This window comes from Pleurodeles waltl, chromosome 11 (genome assembly GCF_031143425.1).
Source record: "Pleurodeles waltl isolate 20211129_DDA chromosome 11, aPleWal1.hap1.20221129, whole genome shotgun sequence".
In the NCBI taxonomy this organism is placed as follows: Eukaryota; Metazoa; Chordata; class Amphibia; order Caudata; family Salamandridae; genus Pleurodeles; species Pleurodeles waltl.
In genome coordinates, this window is record NC_090450.1 from 343,645,883 (window position 1) to 343,668,695 (window position 22,813).

Sequence of the window (22,813 nt, forward strand, 5' to 3'; positions counted from 1 at the left end):
TTGACAAAGCGTCCACGACCCCAACCCACCCAGCTTGTTGCAGTACCACATGCGGTGGTGTTGTCTGCGAACACTTGCACTATCTTCCTCTTGAAAGAGGGAAGAAATGCCCTCAATGATAACTAGATTGCAAGGAGCTCCAACAGGTTGATGTAGAGTCTGGATTTCACAGATCTTCACCTCTCCCAGATGGTCGCCCCACTTCAGGTCCCACTGCAGAGCCCGCATATGCCATCTGGCATGTGTAACCACAAGATGCAGCAGGCCATGAGGTCCAGCAGCCTTAGAATCATTCTCACTGAAATTCAGGATAGAGACTTAAACATCAGTATCACAGCCTGAATATCCTGAAGTAGATGCTCAGGAGAATAAGCCCAAAACTGCACTGTGTCCAAAACAGCTACGATGAAAGTGAACATCTGAAAGGGAGTCAGGCGTGACTTTGGCATGTTCATAGTGAACCCCAGTCAATACAGTAGGTCCGCTGTAATCTGGAGATGGGAGACAACAGCTTGGGGCGAGCCCGCCTTCAACAGTCAATCTTCAAGATAGGGGAAGACTGAACTCCCTGATCTATACAGATGAGCTGTCACCACTGCCATCACGTTGGTGAACACCTGAGGGGCACCGGTAAGGCCAAAGGGGTGCACGGTGAACTGAAACGGCTTGTGGCCCATTGTTAACTGCAAGTAACGTCTGTGGGCAGGCAGGGCAGGAATATGGAAATAAGCCTCCTGCACGTCCAATCCTACCATTCAGCCTCCTGGGTCTGATGCAGAGAGAACCTGAACCACAGTGAGCATCTTTAACTTCTACTTCTTGAGGAAGAGAATGAGGGTACAAGAAAGTAGCAGGAATAGAAACCACAACCTACTTCTGGCACGGGAACCCCCTCTCTGGCTCCCTTGACCAAGAGAGCAGTAACTTCCTCGAAGAGAAGGGACTAGTGATCCTCCGCCATCCTGATCGTAGGATCGTGCCATGGATGGAGGGGTAGTCTTGAGGGGGAGGAAGTAGCCCCTTCAGATTATCTGTAAAGCCCACCTGTCTGATGTAATTAATTGTCAGCAGAGCAGGTGATGGCAGATCCTGCCTTGGACCGCCCCTAGTTAGAAAGTCAGACTAGGAAGACTCAGAGGTTGCTGCAGGGGGGTGGGGGAGGGGAGGGCGGACAATGGGGTGCGGGGGGGGGGGGGTGAGGTAGGGGTGTCCCACGCCCTCGGCCACACAAAGGCTGGGCAGCATGCGAGGCACGGTGGCTGGCCGGGAATGGACGTGGTTAGAGGCTGCTTCCGTAGCCACAATAGGGGCAAAAGGAAGACTGAGGTGGGTGAGGGGCTGCCGCAAGGTCCAGGGACCTGGCCTTAAATCGAGAATCCTTAAAGGGGGCAATGGCAGAGGGTAACTGTCCTATTCACAGGAGCCTCTGTGATGGGTTTGGACAAGGTACCCAGTAGGACATCTGTGACGGCCTCATTTAACAGAAACATGGGTTCTGAGGAGGAAACTCCAGTTTGAAGCATCTCTGTCAGGTGGTTAGTTCTCACTGCCACCAAAGGCAACTCAAGGTCCAGAACCTGAGATGCTCTTCTCACCACCATATAATAAGAAGCTCCCTCCTCCATTGCCATGGTAGGGGGGAGAAAGCATGCCATTGTTTGGATAAGTATCAGTCAGCTGGCTTCTAATGGGTCCAGCGACCCCTCCAATTTTTCATCATAACCTAGTCCAAAAGAAATGGGCTCAGGATCAGACATAGGAGGCAAGGCTCCTGCCGGAGTTGTACAGTGCCCATCTCCGTGTCAGGGATAAGAATGGGGTGGTCTTGCAGGCAGTTCCTGGACCAGTGTTGAGAAAGGTTGGAGTGTTACGACCGATGTTGGTCTGGATTCAGGACTTGATCCATGGGTGCCCCTAGGTGCCGCAGCCAAAGCCACGAGTGCGGAACCTGAGGGGGCCCCTTGCAACTCCTTGGGGCTCAAAAGTGTACCACGGTGTTGGACTGCCCAAAAATTAAGCACCTGGCCCCATAAAACTCTTAATTGGGCAGGGGTCGCTCCAGCTCCTGGAAACTTGGGGAGGTGCGTAGTTGATCTAATCACAGGCTCTGCAGACGGAGGCCCAGAACAACAGTGCCCCTAGTCTTATCAGCTGACGGACTTTTTCTTGTGCCTCAACTTACCCAACTGCCGGGAGGACCTGGAGTGCAATGAGGACGATGGAGGACTCTGCGACAGATACCAGGACCTTCCTTATTGCCGGGATCACGACTTGCGGAGTTTAGCACCAGGCTGTCATCAGCTTCAGGGACTGCTCCCTCAAAGCCTTCTGTTGCACGCCCGACTCTCAGAGCACAAATTAAGGTTGTGGTCACGCTCCAGGCACCAAAGTCACATGATTCATAACAGACATGACCCGATGACAGGAAATGCAGGGCTTGAAACTGGTCTTCCTCCATGATATCCTTGACGCACCAGGAATGGAAAACTAAAAAAAAAAAACAACTTCGACATTAAATCAAAAAAGCCAGTCAAAAATTACAGAGGGATAGCTCTTCTGCAGATCAGTGCTAAATGGAGCAGAAAGAAAAGAACTTATGTCAGTGCACTGGGATGGTGCCTATATAGGAACCGCAACGCCATATCCAGCGCCGATGACGCTGACAACAGACGGGGAGTCGAAAGACACGACACCACCTAACAGCGCACATGGGTACTGCTCAGAAAATTCTCGGGATCAAGTCTGGGGGGAATTCAAAGGTAAGGAACCTGACACTAGAAGTCTCCATCAGATAGTTGAACACTACTACTGCCAACTAATTGTCCCGTCTGTCCTGGTGCTAATTGGGCCTCAGGGAAGGTGGATAGCCACTCCCAGGGTTGGGGGAAGTCAGGGGTTGCATACCAATGGTGGCAGGGTCCTTGAAGTCCCTGGCCTTGAAATATACATTCACTAGCCATTCCTGCTGGAGTAGGTGATAATACCTTTCTCTGGAGAAAGAATTGTTTCTGGCCTCTGAGAGCGTGGGCTTTCACCTCCAGGGGGACACAGACATGTTTGTTGTATCAGACTGGCCAAAACCAGTCCACCAGCACACTAAGACTAGTAATTTTCAGGAGGCACCTCTAAGGTGCCATCTGGATACCACATCATATTAATTCCAAGGCTGACATCAGCTTGGAATTAAGATGAGGTGTTTGATACTAAACACAATAAGTTTGAAAGAAGCCATTATGTAGCTGAAGAGCTCATAATGAAGAGTGTTAAGTATATATTTCAAGATGGCTTCCCTGTTCATTTGAGATATTTAGTAATCAAACTAGACATCACAGGGGTAAACCTGCTCATGCAAATATGTCACCACATCAAATATAATACACCCTGCCCTAGAGCTGTAAGTCCTGCTGTAAGGAAGACTTGCATATATTTAGATTCAGTGCGTGGGGCATGGTACACAAGGGGTGGGCCTTGTCATGTTTTTGCCTGGCTTGCACCAGGACAAGCAGACTGCAATGACAGCTGTGTGCAACTTGTTTTATATGGGTCCCTGAGGGTGGCACAATCCATGCTGCAGCCCTCATGGACCATCTCGTATACCCAGGTCCTAGGTGTCAGGGGTACCATTTACTAAGGACTTACAGAGGTACAGAAGTGGATGCCAATTGTAAACATTTTACCTTGTTTTAGGGAAATAGCACTGGCAATCTGATTGGCAGGGACAGTGCACCTCAGTCAAAAAACCTCAGTACCAGTGAGAAAAAAAAGTGGGGGTGACCATGTCCAAAAAGGGCATTTTTCTGCAAAAAATCATTTGATGGATTGCCAGAGCAATTTTGAATCTTGCCATAAGTTAGACAGATTTTGTTAAATCTGGCACATAAACGTGTCTGTAAAGTTGGCAAAGCTTACCTCAGCTTCTTTCTCCAGCAAGATTTGGTCTTTATTCACATCCTCATTCTCTACTTTCCTTCAATAAAAGAAATTGAGCATTAGATTGCATAGATGAATCACACATTATTCATTCCTGTCTTAGTCCCTCATGAAACATTGCATATAGTAGCCATTAAACAACAAACAAATGGAATGCAAACTACTGGAATTCAGCTAGATAAAGGAAAACTAACTGTTCAGTCTCTGAGGTACTAAACAATTCCCTGCAAAACACTGGTCCTGTTTCCCATCATGTTGGAAATTGTTAAAAGGTGTATCTGCATTACATGATTCAGAAATAAAGTGATATTAATTTCTGATTTACACGTAAGGGAGAGCAAATAAAAAATAGGAATTGATGCTTCAATGAAAACAAAAGACAATTCCATTACTAGACATACATTCTCCCTAGGTGTTACTGGTAGTGCACGAAGATGCTGTGCTGAGCTCCTGCACAGCAGACGCAAAATTACCGAAGATCCTGCCTGCCAAAGGCTAGTCATCTCTGGTATTTCCTTTAATGATGGAAGATTACAATTTGATAAAACATTTGAAAAATTGCACCCACAGGGAACACTTTCAGTCTTGTCTGGTCAATTCTCCCTTGATTATTTTAAAGTGTTAATCCCTGAGGGGGGACAGCCTAAATAGTAATTAACTGATTAATGTATATGGCTATCTTTAAGGATGAGAGCACTAGTTCAAGCCAAACAGCTTTATGGGGCTTACATTCTTAGACTGAGTAGAGCTCTAATACAATTTAAGAAAAAGCCTTCACAAGTTTTTCAACAGTATTGGATTTCTAATTTAAACAACCATAGGGGAGAGCTGGAATTAATTTGGAATTAGCTACAGGAAGGGTTGATCCTATTGCCCCTCCTCCATATTTTTTTGAAAATCTTTTTATAGTTCCAGTCACTGCTGAAGGTTTACTGCATATAAGTTCCATATGTGGTATCTAGTTTAAGTATTTATCAACTACAACTCTAACATATGTATTGCTGTTGGTCTGAATCTTCGCTGAACCACTACCCAGTTATATTTGGGCCTTTCATAACAGAATGACGTTACCCTTATCTTACTGGAATTTATCTGAAGATTTTTAATTATGTTAGCCCATCTGAGTAGTGGAGAGGAAAACAAGGTCATCTGCGTAGGCTAGAAATGAAATCTGAACATAGGCTAGTTTGGGCACAGCTATGTTGCAGTAGTTCAGAAGTTAAATAAGTAAATAGATAAAATAGCCATGATACAATCTGGTTTGCATCTGTTATTTGTACTGATCTGAAGTGTCATCCCCTTCTCACTGTTTTATCCTGACCCCAGTATTGCTGAACAATTCAATGATTAAATGTAATAAACCGAGACACAAGCCCCAACGGTCTAATTTGGGACAGAGATAATGTTTTGCAAAAATTGTCCTGTCTGCATCTCCAATAGAGACAGTGACCATTTGACTGCTTGAAGAGTCTTTAGGACTGCTTTTTTTAAATCAGCTGTAATATGAAACCTTTATCTGACGCCAAGACTTGGCCACACTGTATTACCAGGTTGGATAAAGGTTGCAACAAGAAAGTCTAGTGCTCTTTATTCTGCTCGTATAGTCTTGCTTTCTGTGCAGATATTTATTTTTTTATAAAGATAATTTTATAGATTTTATAGAAGAGGAATGCATAGAAATTCCAAATACAAAGAAAAGCGAGCCATAATGTTAGCATAAAAATAACGTGAAACAAATATCATGACGCTAAATAATATAAAATAAAATGAAATGAAATTTGGACGACCAAAACGTGACCAGAGGCCTGTGCCTTTCAGAATTAAAAGCTATGTACACACAAATAAGCATGAGAATAATCGACTGGATGGTGCTGGGATAACAAAGTTATATAGTGACCTGGGGGCTCTGCACGGTTGAGGCGGAGGGGGCCAGGAGGACCTCTGCCAGGAGGCCACCCCCTCCGTAACTGCATGTCAGGGGAGGGTCACACTCCGTGACCGGCTAGGCACCCTACATGCTCCCCATTTCCCCCATATCTTGTTGTATTTGTTTGGGCATCCTCTGGCCTCATACACAGGCTTTTCACACAGTGCACACCATTCAACACCCCGCCTCCATTTAGTCAACGTGGGAGCTGCTCCCTCCTTCCATTCAGTCATGATATCCCTTTTTGCCACCAGACACGCCACTCCTAAAAAGATACGGTCCGCTCTCCCTAATTCCATCCCCCCCATTGACCCCAGGAGGAGGGGAAGGGAGGCGACCTCCACCTCTGATTGTAGAACCCGAGATTTCTCCCACTATCGCCCTCAAGTACGTCGATGTGATGGAGCATGCCCAGACCATGTGCAAACAAATCAGCGCCAGGGCTGGAACATCGGGGACAAATGGAAGTTTGCCACAGGCCAGCCCTAAAGAGTCTTTCAGGCGAGAGGTAGGCTGTGTGGACGAAGAATGTCTGGAGTACTCGGAATTGGGACGACATGGATAGGGTCCTAGGTGCCATCAACACATCTATCCAGTCTGTCTCTTCAATAGGGCCTACCCAGCCCTCCCACTTCCGGCAAAGACTCACAAGGGAGGGGGCGGTGTTAGAGAGCAAGGAGCGGTAAAGCTGGGAGATTCCTACCTTGCCCAGGCCACCCATCAGGGCCTTCGCCTCCATATGGTTGCATTCAGGGACAATATCTCCTGATTTAACATGTACCAGAAGTGCGTGTCTTAGCTGTAAATACTTGTGGAATTGGGTTTTATTTAGGGAGTAGTTTTCTTGGAATTCCGCAAAGGACCGGATGTGTGACTCTCCCCAGACGTCTCTTAGGGTGGATATCCCAATATTGTCCCACTTTCGGAATCCCTCTAGTGCGGAGACCTCTTGTAGTTGACTCCCCTGCCACAGGGGGGTCTGCCGGGTGAGGTACTCCCACCAGCCTGTCACTTTTTGGGCTGCACGCCAACCCAGCAGCACTACCCTCGTGACATCCGGGGTGTCACAGGGGATCCGGCCCCCATATAGGGCATCAAAGACTCCGGAATGGCCGAGTGTCTGAAGTTCTCGCCTGTAAGTAGGATCAGACCAACCTCCCCCCTGCCAGTCATTGATCACTAGGAGGTGGGTAGCTAGGTAATAGAGGTGGATATTGGACATGCTTAACCCTCCATCATAGGTATCTCTCTGGCATGTGACTAGGGCCAATTTAGGGCGGGAGCCGTGCCACAAAAACCGACGCGCCACTGTTTCCATTTCAGCGAACCATTTTCCGGGGACTGAGTGTGGAAAATTCTGCAGGAGGTATAGGAATCTGGGGAGTATCATCATTTTGTAGAGAGCTATTCTACCCAGCAGGTTGAGGGGTAAGTTCCTCCATTTTTGGAGGTCTTCTTAAATTTTTTTGGTAGGAGGCGAGACATTTAACTCCCATGCTAGCTCGGGTATTAAAGCTACGTGTATGCCTAGGTATTTAAAATTATTTCGTCGGGTCGGAATATTACGTTGCCAGTCGATGCACTCTCTGGAAGGGTGTAGGGGTACCAGGAGGGATTTGCCGGGGTTTAGCCCAGACCGGAGGCCTGGGAGAAAAGGTCCAGCAGATCCAGGATCCGTGGACCACTTGTGGCAGGATTTGAGAAGTAAACGAGAACGTCGTCTGCGTATAGTGCCACTCTGTCTTCAGGACCTTCTGGCCACGCCCAACCATCTATCAGGGGGTCCTCTCTCAGTAGTTTCGCCAAGGGTTCTATCACAAGTGCGAACAGCAACGGGGATAGAGGGCATCCTTGACCGGTACCGCGACGTATGGGGAATGGATCGGAGACCACCCTGTTTATTTGGACACGTGCCGTCAGATTAGAGTAAAGTAGTTTAACGAGGCCCCAGAACTTTGGACCAATCCCATTGTGTCGGAGGACTTGTTCCAAATAGGACCAGTCCACGGTGTCAAAGGCTTTTTCGAAGTCCAGGAGGAGAAGAGCCAGGGGTGACCGGGACAGGACCTCACGGTGTTCCAAAGCCATGTGCAGCCGCCTAATGCAGTGTGTGGTGCTGCGTGAGGGCATAAACCCACACTGGTCAGAGTGTATCAGCGTGGGAAGGACAGGTTTCAACCTGGTAGCAAGTATGGTTGACAGCATCTTGATTTCGGTGTTAAGAAGGGAAATGGTCCGGTATGCCGAGCAGCTGCGCAACGGGGGCTGGGTCTTGGGGATTACCACAATAGTGGCCTGGTCGATCCCAGGGGGAAAGTGGCCCTCCCTCTCAGCCTCTTCATACATGTTGAGGAGGTGGGGGCTCAGTATGTCGTTACATCGGTGATAGAGTTCTGTCAGAAAGCCATCCGGGCCAGGGGTTTTACCTGATGAAAGGCTGGTTATCGCCCCTGCTATTTCTGCAAGGGTTAGTTCTGCATCCAGAATCTCTTTAGTTGCTTGTGAGATCTTGGGAAGCACAACGTCATCTAGAAGGGGGGATTCTATCTCGGCAGGAGGTCTAGGGCGCTCCGCATACAACCATGTATAGTAGGAAGCAAAGGTTTGTACGATGTGGCATGGGGCTCTAGCGAGCGTCCAGGACTCGTCGAGGATTTCCGAGATGACCCTGTCAGCTAGTGGTTGTGTGGCCAGCCAATGCAGGAGCTTTCCGTTCCTGTCCCCCCAGCCGCATATACAGGCTGCCATCGCTCTCCAAATGTGTTTTGCGGATTCGAGGGGCAGGTGTTTGATCTCTTCTCTGGTCCTGGTGAGTTGTCTTAGTGTGGAGGTAGATGTGTCTGTTGAGCATTGGCGCTCAAGTCGTAGTGCCTTGGCCTCTAGAACTGACAACTTTTGTCACTGACTCCTTCCCGGATACGAACAAGGTGTTTGGCATAACCCCGAAGGGTAGCCTTGCTAGCCACCCAAACTCTGCCCGGGGACCGCACCAATCCCAAATTGTGATCAAAATATTGGGTAAGATGGTCTCTGATTTCTTGAATGTATTCGCCCTCCTGCAGATGCCACGCATTTAGGTGCCACCCAATCTGATCTGCACTGGTGAGTGGTCGGAAACCACCCCGAGGCAAGATCTCTGCACCAGTGACGTTAGATACATCCTGAGCCAGCATAAACATAAGGTCAATTCTAGCGTGTGATTGGTAGGCTGCCAAAGCGTGCGTGTATTGCCTCATTCTTGGGTGCCAGGGTTCTCCATACATCGCACATTCCGAGGCTTTCCACCCATCCGTGTAGGCTAGATGCCCTTGCAGTTCGAGAGGCCGATACTGTCCTGGAGACGTCTAATGAGGGATCCAGGACTGAGTTAAAGTCTCCTCCCACTAGGGTGGAACCCTGAGGGAGGTCTGCCAGAGCTCGGCAGAGCACTAGTAAAAAATTATCGAATCCGGTAGGTGCATACAAAGTTACACGGCGATCCGTGAAGCGACCCGGACACCATCACAAACCTCCCTTGCGGATCTGACCTCGTAGAGGTGACGACCATTGGCAGTGAGCGATGAGGAAGAATGGCCACTCCCCTTGACCCACGTGCAAAACCAGAGTGGTAGACTTTATCATATCCCCCTTGCGCCAACATAGGGCAAAGGGTACCAAGCAGGTGAGTTTCATGTAGTAAGAACACTGATGGAGCGTATCTACGGAGGGTACTAAACACTGCAGACCTCTTGATTTTGTCCAGCAGTCCATTTACATTCCACGACAGTATCTGAGTTAGTGCGGGCCACCTGTCCATTGTGTCGGTGCAACATGATATTGGGAGCCCACCAAGGGGCCAGAGTTCGGCCGTCCCAGCCAAGTAAGAGTGATGAAAAACAAAAGCAACAGCAAGGAAAATGAAACTTAATAAAATAGCATTACTAAATCCCATTGTTAACTTCACGCCCCTCAACCCCCAACCCCATACTTCTACCCCAGAAGCATCTGTCGCCCAACTAGCCAAATGAGGTAACGCAGCCAGGTAGGCTGTCACTAAGGTGAAGTGATGGACCCCTACATTCAGACAGATTATGGGGACTGGCTCAAGTTGTCAATACCTGACATCCGCACCGGGGAACGGGATCCCAGAGTTTCTGCGCCAGTCACCCTCGCCTGGGGATCAGCTTCCAAACCAGGATCACACCCAGGAGGGTCATTGGACACTCTCTTCCCTCCCCGCCTGGACCCAGTGCGCCTGCGGCTTCTCTGTGGGGCTGGTCGGGGCCCGGGACCGCCTTCGGAGGAGGCACTCGCACTCAGGGGACCTTTCCGACTCCCGATGCCTTCCTCCGTCAGCCAGTCCCACGCTTCCTCCGGTGAATCGAAGAAGAATGTTTTGCCTGCCATGATGACTTTTAGGCGTGCAGGGAAGAGGAGCATGTAGGAGAGCTGCATCGCCCAGAGCTTTTGTTTGACCTGTTCATATGACCTGCGTCGGGCTTGGACCTCCCTGGTGTAGTCAGGGAATATTAAGATCTTGTCGTTGTTCCAGCAGAGGTCAGCATATCGCCTGGCTTCCCTTAGGATGCTGTCCCGGTCTTTAAAATTAAAGAAGCATGTGATAATAGGTCTTCTGGGTCCGCCAGGAGGAGTCCGCAGAGCCAGGGCTCTGTGTGCCCGCTCGACCACGAACCAGGGTGAGAGCGAGTGCTCCGGCATTCATGTCTTGATCCACTGTTCCAGAAAATAGAGTGTCTTGTTATCTTCCGCACCTTCCGGTAAACCAATGAAGCGGAGGTTATTGCGTCTGGAGCGGTTTTCGGTGTCCTCAGCGCTTCGGTGCAGCTCTCCACTGCGGGTTTGTAGTTGGGTTACTTTGGCCCTGAGGTCAGCCAGGTTGTCTTCAGTTTGAGAGACGCGGGCCTCCACGGTGGTAATGCGACCTACGGCTTTCCTGAGATCTTGTCTTATGAGGCCCACATCTTCCTTTACCTCTCCAATTTTAGTCTCCACAGCAAGTTGAGAGGTTTGGATCGCCTGTAGAATGGCATTCACTTCGTCAGATGAGGTGGGGCCTCCGACGGGGGCGTCTCCATCACTCCGAGAGGCTGCCAGTGTGGTGAACTGGTCAATCTTTTGTTGGGATGCCGACGAGTGTTTTGTTGCTTTATCCTTTCCCATGGTCTCGTTAGGGGTCGGCAGCGCTGTGCAGTACACTCAACTGGATTGGAATCTTTAGTTCCTGCCACTTTGGGCTGTTAGGGGCTCAATCAGCCCAAGGAGGGCAGACGCTCATGCAGCCAGAACGGGGGGGCACTAAGTGGGTCTCTCTTCCTTGATGACGATGAGACGATCAGACCACCCGAAGGGACCGGCGAGCCACAGGGTCTTCCGCTCCTCCAAGAGCTAGATCGGGGTATGCGCGGCCCCCACGCCCGGCCCTAGACGGCAAACCCAGGTGCCCCAAAACTGACCACCTGACCTGGGGGGAGAGACCAGTCTTTCCATCTCCGAGTCTAGCCAGGGTTCGGATTCAACAAACCCCCAATCAATCCTTCAGTCTCAGGTCGTGGCCTCAACGCTCTCCATAGCGCAAGAGTAGGCCCAGTTTTTCTTTCAGCCACCTCTGTTCTTCTGTGCCCTCCAGTCGCAGGGGAGGGGGTGCAACGGGACCGCACATGCCAGCGGATTGTCACCGCGCCTCTGGCCGACACTCCGCCTCCACCACACGAGGCAGCCCAGGTGGGGAAAGGCATCCTCCTGCAGGTTCACAGAGGCTGGGGCTGTTCGATCCAGAGTGTGCGTCCTGGAGGGGATCCCACTCCAGGGGGCGCCACACCGATGAGGAACGCCCTGCCGGCGTCTTCGGGGGCAGCTGACTTCTGCCCCCCTCTTCCAGAGCCTCGTTAAGCCATTCGCTCCGCCGTACCAGTCCGGGCGCACCCGCTCAACCCGCTCGGCACCCCCACCATGGGAGCAATCTGCACGGGCCTGCGCGTCCCCCCTCACGGGGCAGTCAGACGGCATCCGCCAACAAGGCTCGGGTGCCCGGAGAGAATCCTCGAGGCTAGGGGTGGCCGCAGAGGGGGAGTGCCCCGCTGCAAACTCTGGGGGCAGCCAAACGCCGCCTCCCCCTTTCAGATCCTCACCAGGGGTCCTATGAGGGTGCAGAGGCAGACCGAGCCGAGCTCACATGGCTCACCCAGCTCCTCCGCCTTAAGTGCACCTCCGACGAGGGTGCGCACCACCACAGCCGAAACAGCCCTCAGCCACCATATTGGCCGCTGCATCTGTTCGAGTTTTCCGCCTCCACAGGGGCGCCGTGGCCACGATGATCGCCGCCTCCTGGTCCACACCCGCCGGAGCTTCCACAGGGACAATTAGTAGTGCAGGAACGCATCCAGACTGCCGATTACGTTGGGAGGATGATGGAGGGGTCCAGAGCACTTTCAAAGTGCGGCTGCCATCTTGACGCCCAAAACCACACCCCCTGCAGATATTTATTATTACATTTTTTCCCACCCAGAATCGAGACAAATCAAATTTAATTTTTAAACTTTCTGAATTTATTTGGGTACTGTCAAGTAGGTTTTACAGTCAGTCATTACAACATCTATATAGGATGTGATAGTCACACCTTTTCTTATAAGTTTGTTCCAAGGCCAAATAGGGACCTCAACTTCCACGTTTTGTAACTATGAAGGAGTGGAGTCCAGATAAATTTGTGATTATTTTGCGGTGATCTTGGCTATTTACTTTAACTCATTTCAAAGTTTTTGTTTTATAATCCTACCTCATTGAAGTTGCTCTGACCCTTAAAAACAGTCTGTTTTCCCTTAATATTTTTGGGGGGTTTGAATAGTAGTATTTATTGATTTTTGTCATTGATAACTTGCTCGATTAAAACTGTCCGATGACAATAGAAAGTTAAATATTTGTTGTAAGACCAGAGAGCACAGACTGGTGTCCAAAGTAGGATTGGGAGCTGAGTTTTCTGTTATTTCCATGAATATGCAACTAAATCCTTGATCCCTAAGCTTAAGGTCTAGAACACTGAAAGAAGAGTTCCATGTGATTCTTTTCCCCCCTACTAATGTTAATATTTCCTCTGTATAGTGCTTGTCGGTTTTTAATTTCTGAATTTTTTAACATACCATCATTTGCTGTGGCTGGTAGACACTTTCGGTCCTGTTTATTAGTTTAAATTCTGGAATTTATCAAATTAACTGATATGTGTAGGAAGCTGGCCTGGTGTGTGGTGAGCACCTATGGTGTTACCACCTTATATCAGGTCCCGGTATCTCCTATTAGTGAGGTGTAGGCAGTGTCTAGGACACCATGGGCTCTCTAGAGGTAGCTGTGGAGGAGCAGTCAAGACTTACCTAGGAGACATGAAAAGCTTAAGCAATACCACTATAGTCACAACGCACTATCACACATGAAATAACTACACATTGTTACAAAAATAAAAGTTCTTTATTGTAGTAACACAAATACTAAAATAATGTATAGGCAATACCCACAATGGAGGTAAGTAAACACTTATATACACTTTAGCTATCAGTAAATAGCATAGAAAGCAAAAGGCATTGGTAAAAAAGAAATAGCAAATAAGGTGGGCCCTATGGAAGGGCCGAACCATATACTAAAAAAAGTGGAAAGTAAAAGGCAGTCTCCCACCCCAAGGAAGTGGAGTCAGTAGAAGTGAGCTGGAGGAACTAGGATCCCAAAGAGGTGAGTACCAGAGTGACCCTCCAGCGACCAGGAGAGCAGAGATAAGTACCTGGTTTTCCCCAAAACCAACAGTAGGACTTTGGAAGGGGACTGTGCAAGACCCAGACAAGACTGGATGGACCCAAAAATGGATCCTGACAGAAGAGGATCTGCAACTTCAATTCTCAACGAAAGAGGAGATTAAAGTGGGTGCACAAATTAAGAGTACTCAGAGTTTCCGCCCAAACTCCATAACAAAGGAAGATCATACTGCGACTGCATTGGAAACTTAAAGGGTGGGGCTTAAGGGTTATTTGGTCACGCCAAGTGGTTTGTTTCAGGATGAACAACCCCTCTTATCACAGGAAAACTGTACATCTGTTTTCACAGCTTTATTATCACTCTTAGGCTTACAGGAGAACCACGATCAAATACAAAAAATAGTAAGTGGCAAAGAAAATGTCAGGGAACCTTACCACATCCTTGAGTATTAGCTGTGTCTCAGCCACTATTCCTCATAAATTTCAATTCACAGCAACAATGCAGCTATTCATAGCTCCAATCTAGAGAATGTCCATCATAGTATGTTTCTACAGGCTCCCACAGACATAGTAAGTTCAACCAAAAGCCTTCAAATTTGCACACAAAAAACTGCCACACTCCCCACACTTTCAACCGGACACACCAGACTCAAAGATACAAACTTTCCTGGAAACATTGGGTAGTTTCATCCGCTTTGCCAAAGTAACTAACTGAAGATGAGCTAAACTCTATATGACAAAAAGAACAAGTTAATTAACTTACCTTTGGTAATGCATTATCTGGTAGAAGTAGGATCTAGCCACAGATAATTTACTTTAGAATGTTCCCCAGGTGCGAGCATGGATCCAGAAACATTTTTCCCATAGCACGTCTGCGTGTCGGAAGAGAGCGACTCCATATCGACATTGTCCACCGGATATGAAATCGAGGAGCCCATATAATCCTCTTGCTGACGTCAGTGTATTCCGTGACTATTTTCCTTGCTCAAAACGTGGAGCCACACCTAGAAACTGTCTATCGAAAGTGTGCTTTGAACAAGACACCCTTGTGTCAAATAACCATTGAATTCTTAATTCAAGGTGTTGATTTCCATAATGAAATCTCTGATACCAATGAGGACTCATTCAAAAGGCCAGGGCACTCGTATGAAATAAGATAAGAGTCTGTGCAGTTAGGTTTTTGGTCTTCGGAGAATCAATATATAATCCAAACAGAGTTAAAGTTCAGTGTCTTTATTCTTGTGCGAGATTTTCATACATGTTCATCACATCAGAAAGATTCCATATGTGGTCATCACAACAACATCCAACAGCCAACACGTGTTTCGTCTCTGAGATATTAATCTTATTTACTTCCTCAGGGCAAAGTATAAGTAAAGTGTTCACATGAATAAATGGCTTATCCTAATCAAGTAAAACTCTTCAAGATAATGTACGATCAATAGAGAAAGAGTAGTGGGAATCACGTGACGGGGGCAAAACACTATTATCCCCGAGTCTTCGTGAGGGAGTACTCATAAGTCAGCACGTATGGATCCAAAATCTTTTACGGTGCGATCTATAAACAAAACATTTCTTTTGGGTAAATTCTTGTGTTGGGGGCACTGTGTCTTGCTCCCCGATAATTAAGCTGGCGTGTATGTAGAGAAAAAGGACGTGTAAGCCCTCCGTCTCATCTAGAAGTATAAGGTATAGGAGAGACACAGCGTAAGGTCTCAGGAGTGTGTGAGAAACTCCTCGGCATTCCCCCTTTTTCTTCACACCAATGAGGACTCAGTTCGCAGAGCGGGGAGGTTCATTAAAGAATCTGCGGCCAGCTCCTGCCTCTACCAGATAATGTTACCGAAGGTAAGTAACTTGTTCATCTGATAGACATCTAGCCGCAGATTCTTTACTTCAGAATCAGATAACAAAGCTTAGTAACCCAGAGGAGGGACTGTGAACTGAGACCTTTGAAAGTTTAAACACTGGACAATCATAGTAATTCAAGTGAGTAATAATATACTCTAAAACCTATGCAAGAAACCACAGGTAATTACAATTTTAAGACCTGGAAACCATGGATAATCTCCTCCGTATTAGTATGTCAATTGAGACTTAAGCGACCCAACAATATTGAGAGTCTCCAACCAGAAGACATCCGGTCTAGTACAAGAGGAATGGACCAAGTATTCATAAGAATACCTAGTAGGTAACACATACTCTACTGAAATAACTATGTAAAGGACCACAGTAAAATAAACGTTTTAAAAAACTTTAGAAACATGGAGAAAACATCACCAATTTTTAACAGCAATAAAAATCTGTGCATAGAACAAAACTGGTCTAGAGTAAAGCAAAAAGACTGGGCACTCTAATATTTCATTGTGATAACTGTGAATAATGATTATTAAAGTACTACACCTAAGTGAGACACAGATTGTTTATCTCTTGCAAAGAAACATACAAATGCTCTCTTTAACAAAGAGTTGAAGATAACAATAGCAACCATTTGGCTTATAAATATACTTTTCCCCAGGAAAATTAGCAAGAGATGATAAAACATCTTCAAGATAAAACACACACATACACTTATTGAAAGGAATACAATACACAAATAGCTATGTAGTTAAAAATGACATATATATATATTTTTTTTTAAAGGGGGACCTTGGTAAAGTGGTGGAAACCAGAATAAATATAGGACTCTTATAATAAATGACTCATCTACAGATGAAATAAAAAAAATGTTAATGACGCAAAACCAGAAACATTTACAGGATTTTTAAATCAAAATAATCCGACCAATTTTGTATATTTCGTCTTATGACAACACTTATTAAATTGTCAACCCAACCTACAAGTTTAGTAAAGTCACAATCAAAACAGTTGTACCTAGATGAGGCATTAACATGAAGATATAGATATCTTCACAGAGAAGAAAACATACCTCTGAAGAAGGTAAAACTCTTCCAAAAGGAAGCAAATCTTGAATGCAAAAGCAAAATACCAGAGTAACCCCCAAAGAGTAACTAATAATAATTTATACAAGAGTGAACAGAATCTACAGAGACCTGCCTCAATGAAGACCCAGGATAGCCTGACATAAGCCAGGAAAAAGAAGAATACTATACAAAGATCATGCCATACAAATGTCTAAACCAGAGTGTAGAAATCCAACAAACTATGATGGCTATGTGATAGAAAAACTTTAAGACCAAAACAAAGAAATTCTTAAAACCCCCAAGATGATACTCTCTAGTGTGCAATGTATCAAATCTACCAAAAGTAGACCATATCATCTATAAAGCAGAACGTACATAACAAATAGTGTAGAACAACAGCTACCTTGTTTGTGAGTTCAAGACAGATTTGGGAAACAGACACCCATAGTCCTGTATAGTCCTTATAAAGAACCCCCAAGGTTGTCCATTATCAATTAGAAGATAAAGAAGAACTTCTTCACAACAATCCAGCTTCTTAATTAATATTACAAGTTCCCTATAAGGAATACCAGACCTTATAAATACATGATTTATTCTTCTACAGAGGGAACAACTCTGCACCCCCAAATGAAGGTGTAATTGCCCACAAGCTAAGGAATCCGCGTGTGTGTGTGTGTATGCGCGTGGTCACTGGGCACACAAAACAGTACTCCCTGTAAGGTACACAACATGAAGCTATCAACTCTTGAGCACCCACTCTTCTTCAGAGTTAATTACACAACATTACCCTTATATCAGGTATTGAAAAGGATAAAAAAGGGATAAAGGGCTAAGAAGCGGTCACTGGCAAGCTTGAAGTGGATAACTATACCTTTCACACCACGTAATAAAGTATAATAATAAAAGTAGCCTTGAAACATCAGGCATTAAACCTCATGCAAAGGGTTCTAGGATCATATCCTAATATTTCATACTTAACAATTTAACCTGTAGGGTGCCTGGGGTGAGGTGGCCTCGTCCTCGCACACGGTTCCCGTGTGCCAGGGGACGACACCAGCTCCCCAGCTCCCCTGCACCCAGCACCCCCCGTCAGGGATGGAAGGGGAATTGCTTCCCCTTCCACCCCTGACCACTCCCCATGACGTCTAATGACAGCACACAAGTGCGTGCTGACCTCATGAGAGGTCACCTCCCATCGTGCTAGAAGCATGCATTCAGCACGATGCAGAAGAGAAATGCTAAGCAATTCTTTTCCGCTCAGGAGGAGGGGGCAGGCAGAGGCATGAAAGGAAAGGCTTTTCCTTTCCTTTTATGTCTCTGTAAGCATTTCTGCAGCCCAATCACACTGCAGAAATGCCCACTAGACACCAGGGAGTATTTTATTTTTCTATTTACTAAAAAGAGAAACAGCCCCTTGGGCAAGGGCCCTTCCCCAGGGGGGCAATTTATTTTAATGTAATTTCTGACTCCCCCGTGGCAGATCGGCCTCTATTGATTAGGCCAATCTTCCCCTGGGGGTGGGGGAGCGAGTGGGGGGGGGGGGTCTTGGGGCAAAAGCAACTAGACACCAGGGTTTTATTTTTGTTTATAACGGGCTAGGGTCGCTCCCCAGGGGGCAATAATTTTATTAGGCCTATTATGCCCCCGCGGGGGCAGATCAGCCTATATTGAGTAGGCCGATCTGCCCCTGGGGGGCAGAACCACTAGACACCAGAGTTTTTTTTATTTGTTTACATTGATAAGGGGAGCAACCCTGGACTCCCTCCGGTGTCTAGTTTTCAGAAATGTTTGGGTTTGGTAGGGCTGCTGAGCCCAGGATCAAAACAAAGCCCTCCCACACAAAAACAGGTAGTTTTGTGTTTGATAATTTTGATTTGTCGAGAGTGTGTTTTGGGGTATTTCCTTTTGAGGGCACTAGGCCTACCCACACAAGTGGGGAAACACTGGGTGGGAGGAAAGTTGTGACTCCTCTCAGATTCCAGAACTTTCTGTCACAAAAATGTGAGGAAAAATGTTTTTTAGGCCAAATTTTGAGGTTTGCAAAGGATTCTGGTTAACAGACCTGGTGAGAGCCCCACAAGTCACCCCATCCTGGATTCCCCTAGTTTTCAAAAGTGCACAGGTTTTGTAGGTTTTCCTAGGTGACGGCTGAGCTAGAGCCCAAAATCCATAGCTAGGCACTTTGCAAAAAACAGGTCTGTTTTCTTTGGGAACATGTGATGTGACCATGTTTTGTTTTGGGGCATTTCCTGTCGCTGGCACTAGTCCTACCCACACAAGTGATGTACCATTGTTATCGGGAGACTTGGGGAAACGCTGGGTGGGATGAAATTTGTAGCTCCTCTCAGATTCCAAAACTTTCGGTCACTGAAATGTGAGGAAAAACCATATTTTTCGCCAAAGTTTCAGGTTTGCAAAGGATTCTGGGTAACCTAACCTGGTGAGAGCCCCACAAGTCACCCCATCCTGGATTCCCCTAGGTGTCTAGTTTTTAAAAATGCACGTTTGGTAGGTTGTCCTAGGTGCCGGCTGAGCTAGCGATCAAAACCCACAGCTAGGCACTTTCCGAAAAACACGTCCGTTTTCAATGTAAAATGTGATGTGTCCACATTGTGTTTCCTGTTGCGGGCATTAGGCCTACCCACACAAGTGATGTACCATTTTTATAGGGAGACTTGGAGGTCCACAGAATAGCAAAACAAGTGTTATTGCCCCTTGTCTTTCTCTACATTTTTTCCCTTCCAAATGTAAGACAATGTGTAAAAAAGAAGTCTATTTGAGAAATGCCCTGTAATTCACATGCTAGTATAGGCATCCCAGAATTCAGAGATGTGCAAAGAACCACTGCTTCTCAACACCATATCTTGTGCCCATTTTGGAACTACAAGGGTTTCCTTGATACCTATTGTTCACTCTTTATATTTCAGCAAATTAATTGCTGTATACCCGGTATACAATGAAAACCCATTGCAAGGTGCAGCTCATTTATTGGCTCTGGGTACCTAGGGTTCTTGATGAACCTACAAGCCCTATATAACCCCGCAAATAGAGGTGTCCAGCAGATGTAACAGTATATTGCTTTAAAAAATCTGACACTGCAGGAAAAGTTACAGAGTAAAACTTGGAGAAAAATGGCAGTTTTTTTCACCTCAATTTCAATATTGTTTTATTACAGCTGTTATTTTCTGTAGGAAAACATTGTAGGATCTACACAAATGATCCATTGCTGAATTCAGATTTTGATCTACTTTTCAGAAATGTTTTGCTTTCCGGGATCTAGCACTGGTTTCACACCGATTTCTGTCACTAACTGGAAGGAGGCTAAAAGCACAAAATATAGTAACAATGGGGTATGCCCCAGTAAAATGCCAAACTTGTTTTGAAAAATGTGGTTTTCTGATTCAAGTCTGCCTGTTCCTGAAGCGGGAAGATGGTGATTTTAGCACCACAAATGCTTTGTTGAAGCCATTTTCAGGGAGAAAAAAAAAAACCACAAGCCTTCTTCTGCAGCCCTTTTTTCCCATTTTTGTTTATTAAAAAAAAAAAAATCGCTGTATTTTGGCTAATTTCTTGGCCTCCTCCAGGGGAACCCACAAACACTGGGTACCGCTAGAATACCTAGGATATTGGGAAAAAAGGATGCACATTTGGCGTGGGTAGCTTATGTGGTCAAAACGTTATAAGGGCCAAAGGGCAAACTGCTCCTAATAGCCAAAAAAAGGCCTGGCACCCGAGGGGGAAAGGCCTGGCAACGAAGGAGTTAAGGAAAAAGAAAATCTGCCGAAGGCATGAACACCCACTGGGTGCCACCATTAGGTGGAACAGATATAGAATAGAATCTCACGACACTGCCAAAGCGTGGCTCGTCTGTCCATACAGGAAGTATTAACTGGTATTAACTAGACTAAAGGGTAGAGAGGAACCAAGCTAATTTGCTGTCCCCCCCTACTTTCACAAGAACACTTAAAAGCAGAGTCAGCCTGTGCACGAAATGAAAAGGCACCATCAAAAAGCATGTCAAATAATGTGGCTTGGATTGCCTCCAAAATTGGAGAGGTGCGAAACTATGCACAGCGACGTAGTGCCACTGAAGAGGCCATTGCCCGATTCCAAAAGTCAGAAGTATCCATACCACAGTGAGTGATTTGTTTAGCTGCCTGCTGCCTTCTTGAATCATAGGGGCAAGAGAGTTCCTGATATCATCTGGAAGCATAGGCAAGTTGCTTGACAATGAGTTCCATAATGAGTGTGAAAAATGTCCAAGAATGCAAGACATATTCACAGAACTTAAGTCAGAACTCATGGAGGTACAAATATGTCTTCAACAAATACACAGACTCCTGGACAAATGGGACATGTGGTAGAGTCCCAATACCATGGGAGGCTAAAGCAGCAGGTATAATCAAGCTATGGTGAGTAGGATGTTTAATTAAAAAAGCCAGATCACCTGAGGCTGGTCAGTGCCTATGAGATATAGTCCAATCAACAGGGGCCCCTGTATCAGGATGAGCCCAAGCCCCCAACAAAACATGTAGTGCTTCACTGTAAGTAAACACAGACTCAACTTCCGTTTGTCCTTGATCAATGAGAGGATCAGAGGATAATTTCACTGAAGGAAGTGTTAAATCCAAATTCTCTGCAACCATTCCCAGTATGTCAGATAAAGGGGAACTTGCATCCATAGCAAGGTCAAGAGGTAAAAGTAGGCCTGAGGCTGGGGAAGAATCCGAACCACTAGCCGAAGCTAGGTCAGCTATCCAGCTGTCCTGTACAAGACGTTGCTGCACATGTGAAATGTGTGGCATATCTTCCACAGCCTTTTCACCCTGTCCCTCAAAAGTATAAACATGAGGGGACTCCCCAGAATGTGGAGGGTGGTCAGGAATAAGTGCTATGACTGGTGCCGTACCCGACGTCGAGTGGCACTGAGAAGGTGAATCCACGACAACGATTTTGACTTCAGATGGGGGAAAGGGATGAGAGGGTGATCAGCGGCACCGGCAGAGTTGCTGGAGTCAGATTATCAGCTACCAGTGCCGAAGGTGTGGACCCCGAAGGGCTGTGCACTTGCACCATAACGGCTTAGTCAATTGATTCCGGAGGCCTAACTGAAGCCAAGGGATAGTCCACCGGCATGGATACAGGCAAGACTTCTTTCACCTCCGTGGAGCCCACAGGCGCTCCCAGGGAAAAGTGATTTCCCAAAGATAGCATAAAAGGGAATTGTAGAATTCATGCATCTGGGTCATAATCCCTCTGGCCCCAGGAAAGGGAGGGAAATGTAGGGCAGACTCATGCTTCGATTCCTCAGGCTGAATGCGGCAAAGTCAGTAACTTTTGCGGCTTAGACTGCTTACGCCAGAATTTACCCTTGCGACGTCAATGGTGAAGGACATCTACGAGAACAACTCCTTGACCAGGCCCGTGTACCGACTAGGAGACACTGACCGATGCGAGGACTGGGATGGCTCCAAAATCTGTGCCACTAAAAGCTTCATACGGCACTTCGTACAGCCTTCTGTCGGAGACACTTACAGGAGTCCACTCTTCAGCATTGTGGTGCTCTCCCAGTCACCACATACAAAGTAGGCCAAAGACGGGCTAACCAACTGCTACCGGATCTGCGTTGCAAGGGCGCAAAAGAAGGAATGGACATCAGCGAGGGGCTTATATGGACTACGCTGAAGTCACATCCGGTGGACAATGTCGATACAGAGCCATACAACACACACTTCTGACGCACAGTCATGCTATGGGGAAAAAGATTTCCGGATCTAGTCTCGCATCTTGGGAAGATTCTAAAATAAGGAATCTGCAGCTAGATGTCTCTATCAAATAGTAGTAAAAAATGCATATGTGCAATGTACTCAGATATTCAAAAAGCTTAAGTAGATAAGTGCTCAATTTAGTTAGGAAAATGACATAAAAGATAAAGTCCCTTCTTTCTTGCCTCAAACTGCCACTAGATAAATGAATCACTTTACTCTAAATTGTTTTGTGTGAACATATTCAAACTCTCCCAGATCAAAAAACAGTAAAAGGTTAAAGGAAAAAAATTGGTAATCCTATTTCCAGGCAACAAAAAAACATGTGATTCCATCGAAATGGAGAAGTACAACAGGATGTGGAAAAAAAGAAAAGGAAAAACAATTTTTTTTTTTTTTTTTTTTTACTCACCGGAGGCTGTGTGGCAGTGGGTCACGGAGGAACACGAGCGACCCGGAGGAGCCACCCTCACCCCAGTGATTGGTTCAGCTGGCTCCCCGGTGGTGCAGAGGAGCCGCAGGCGTACCCGGTCC

At 46.6% G+C, this 22,813-nt stretch overlaps 1 protein-coding gene across 6 annotated transcripts in view; it reads right to left on the reverse strand.

Annotated features, from left to right (window-relative positions):
* Positions 1–22,813, reverse strand: part of SEPTIN2 (septin 2) — an 877,282-nt gene that overhangs the window by 108,995 nt on the left and 745,474 nt on the right. For all 6 annotated transcript variants that reach the window (XM_069213638.1, XM_069213641.1, XM_069213640.1 and 3 more), the window contains one exon: positions 3,910–3,967. In XM_069213638.1, the coding sequence (XP_069069739.1) occupies positions 3,910–3,967 (58 nt within the window). The remainder of the gene's footprint in view (positions 1–3,909; positions 3,968–22,813) is intronic.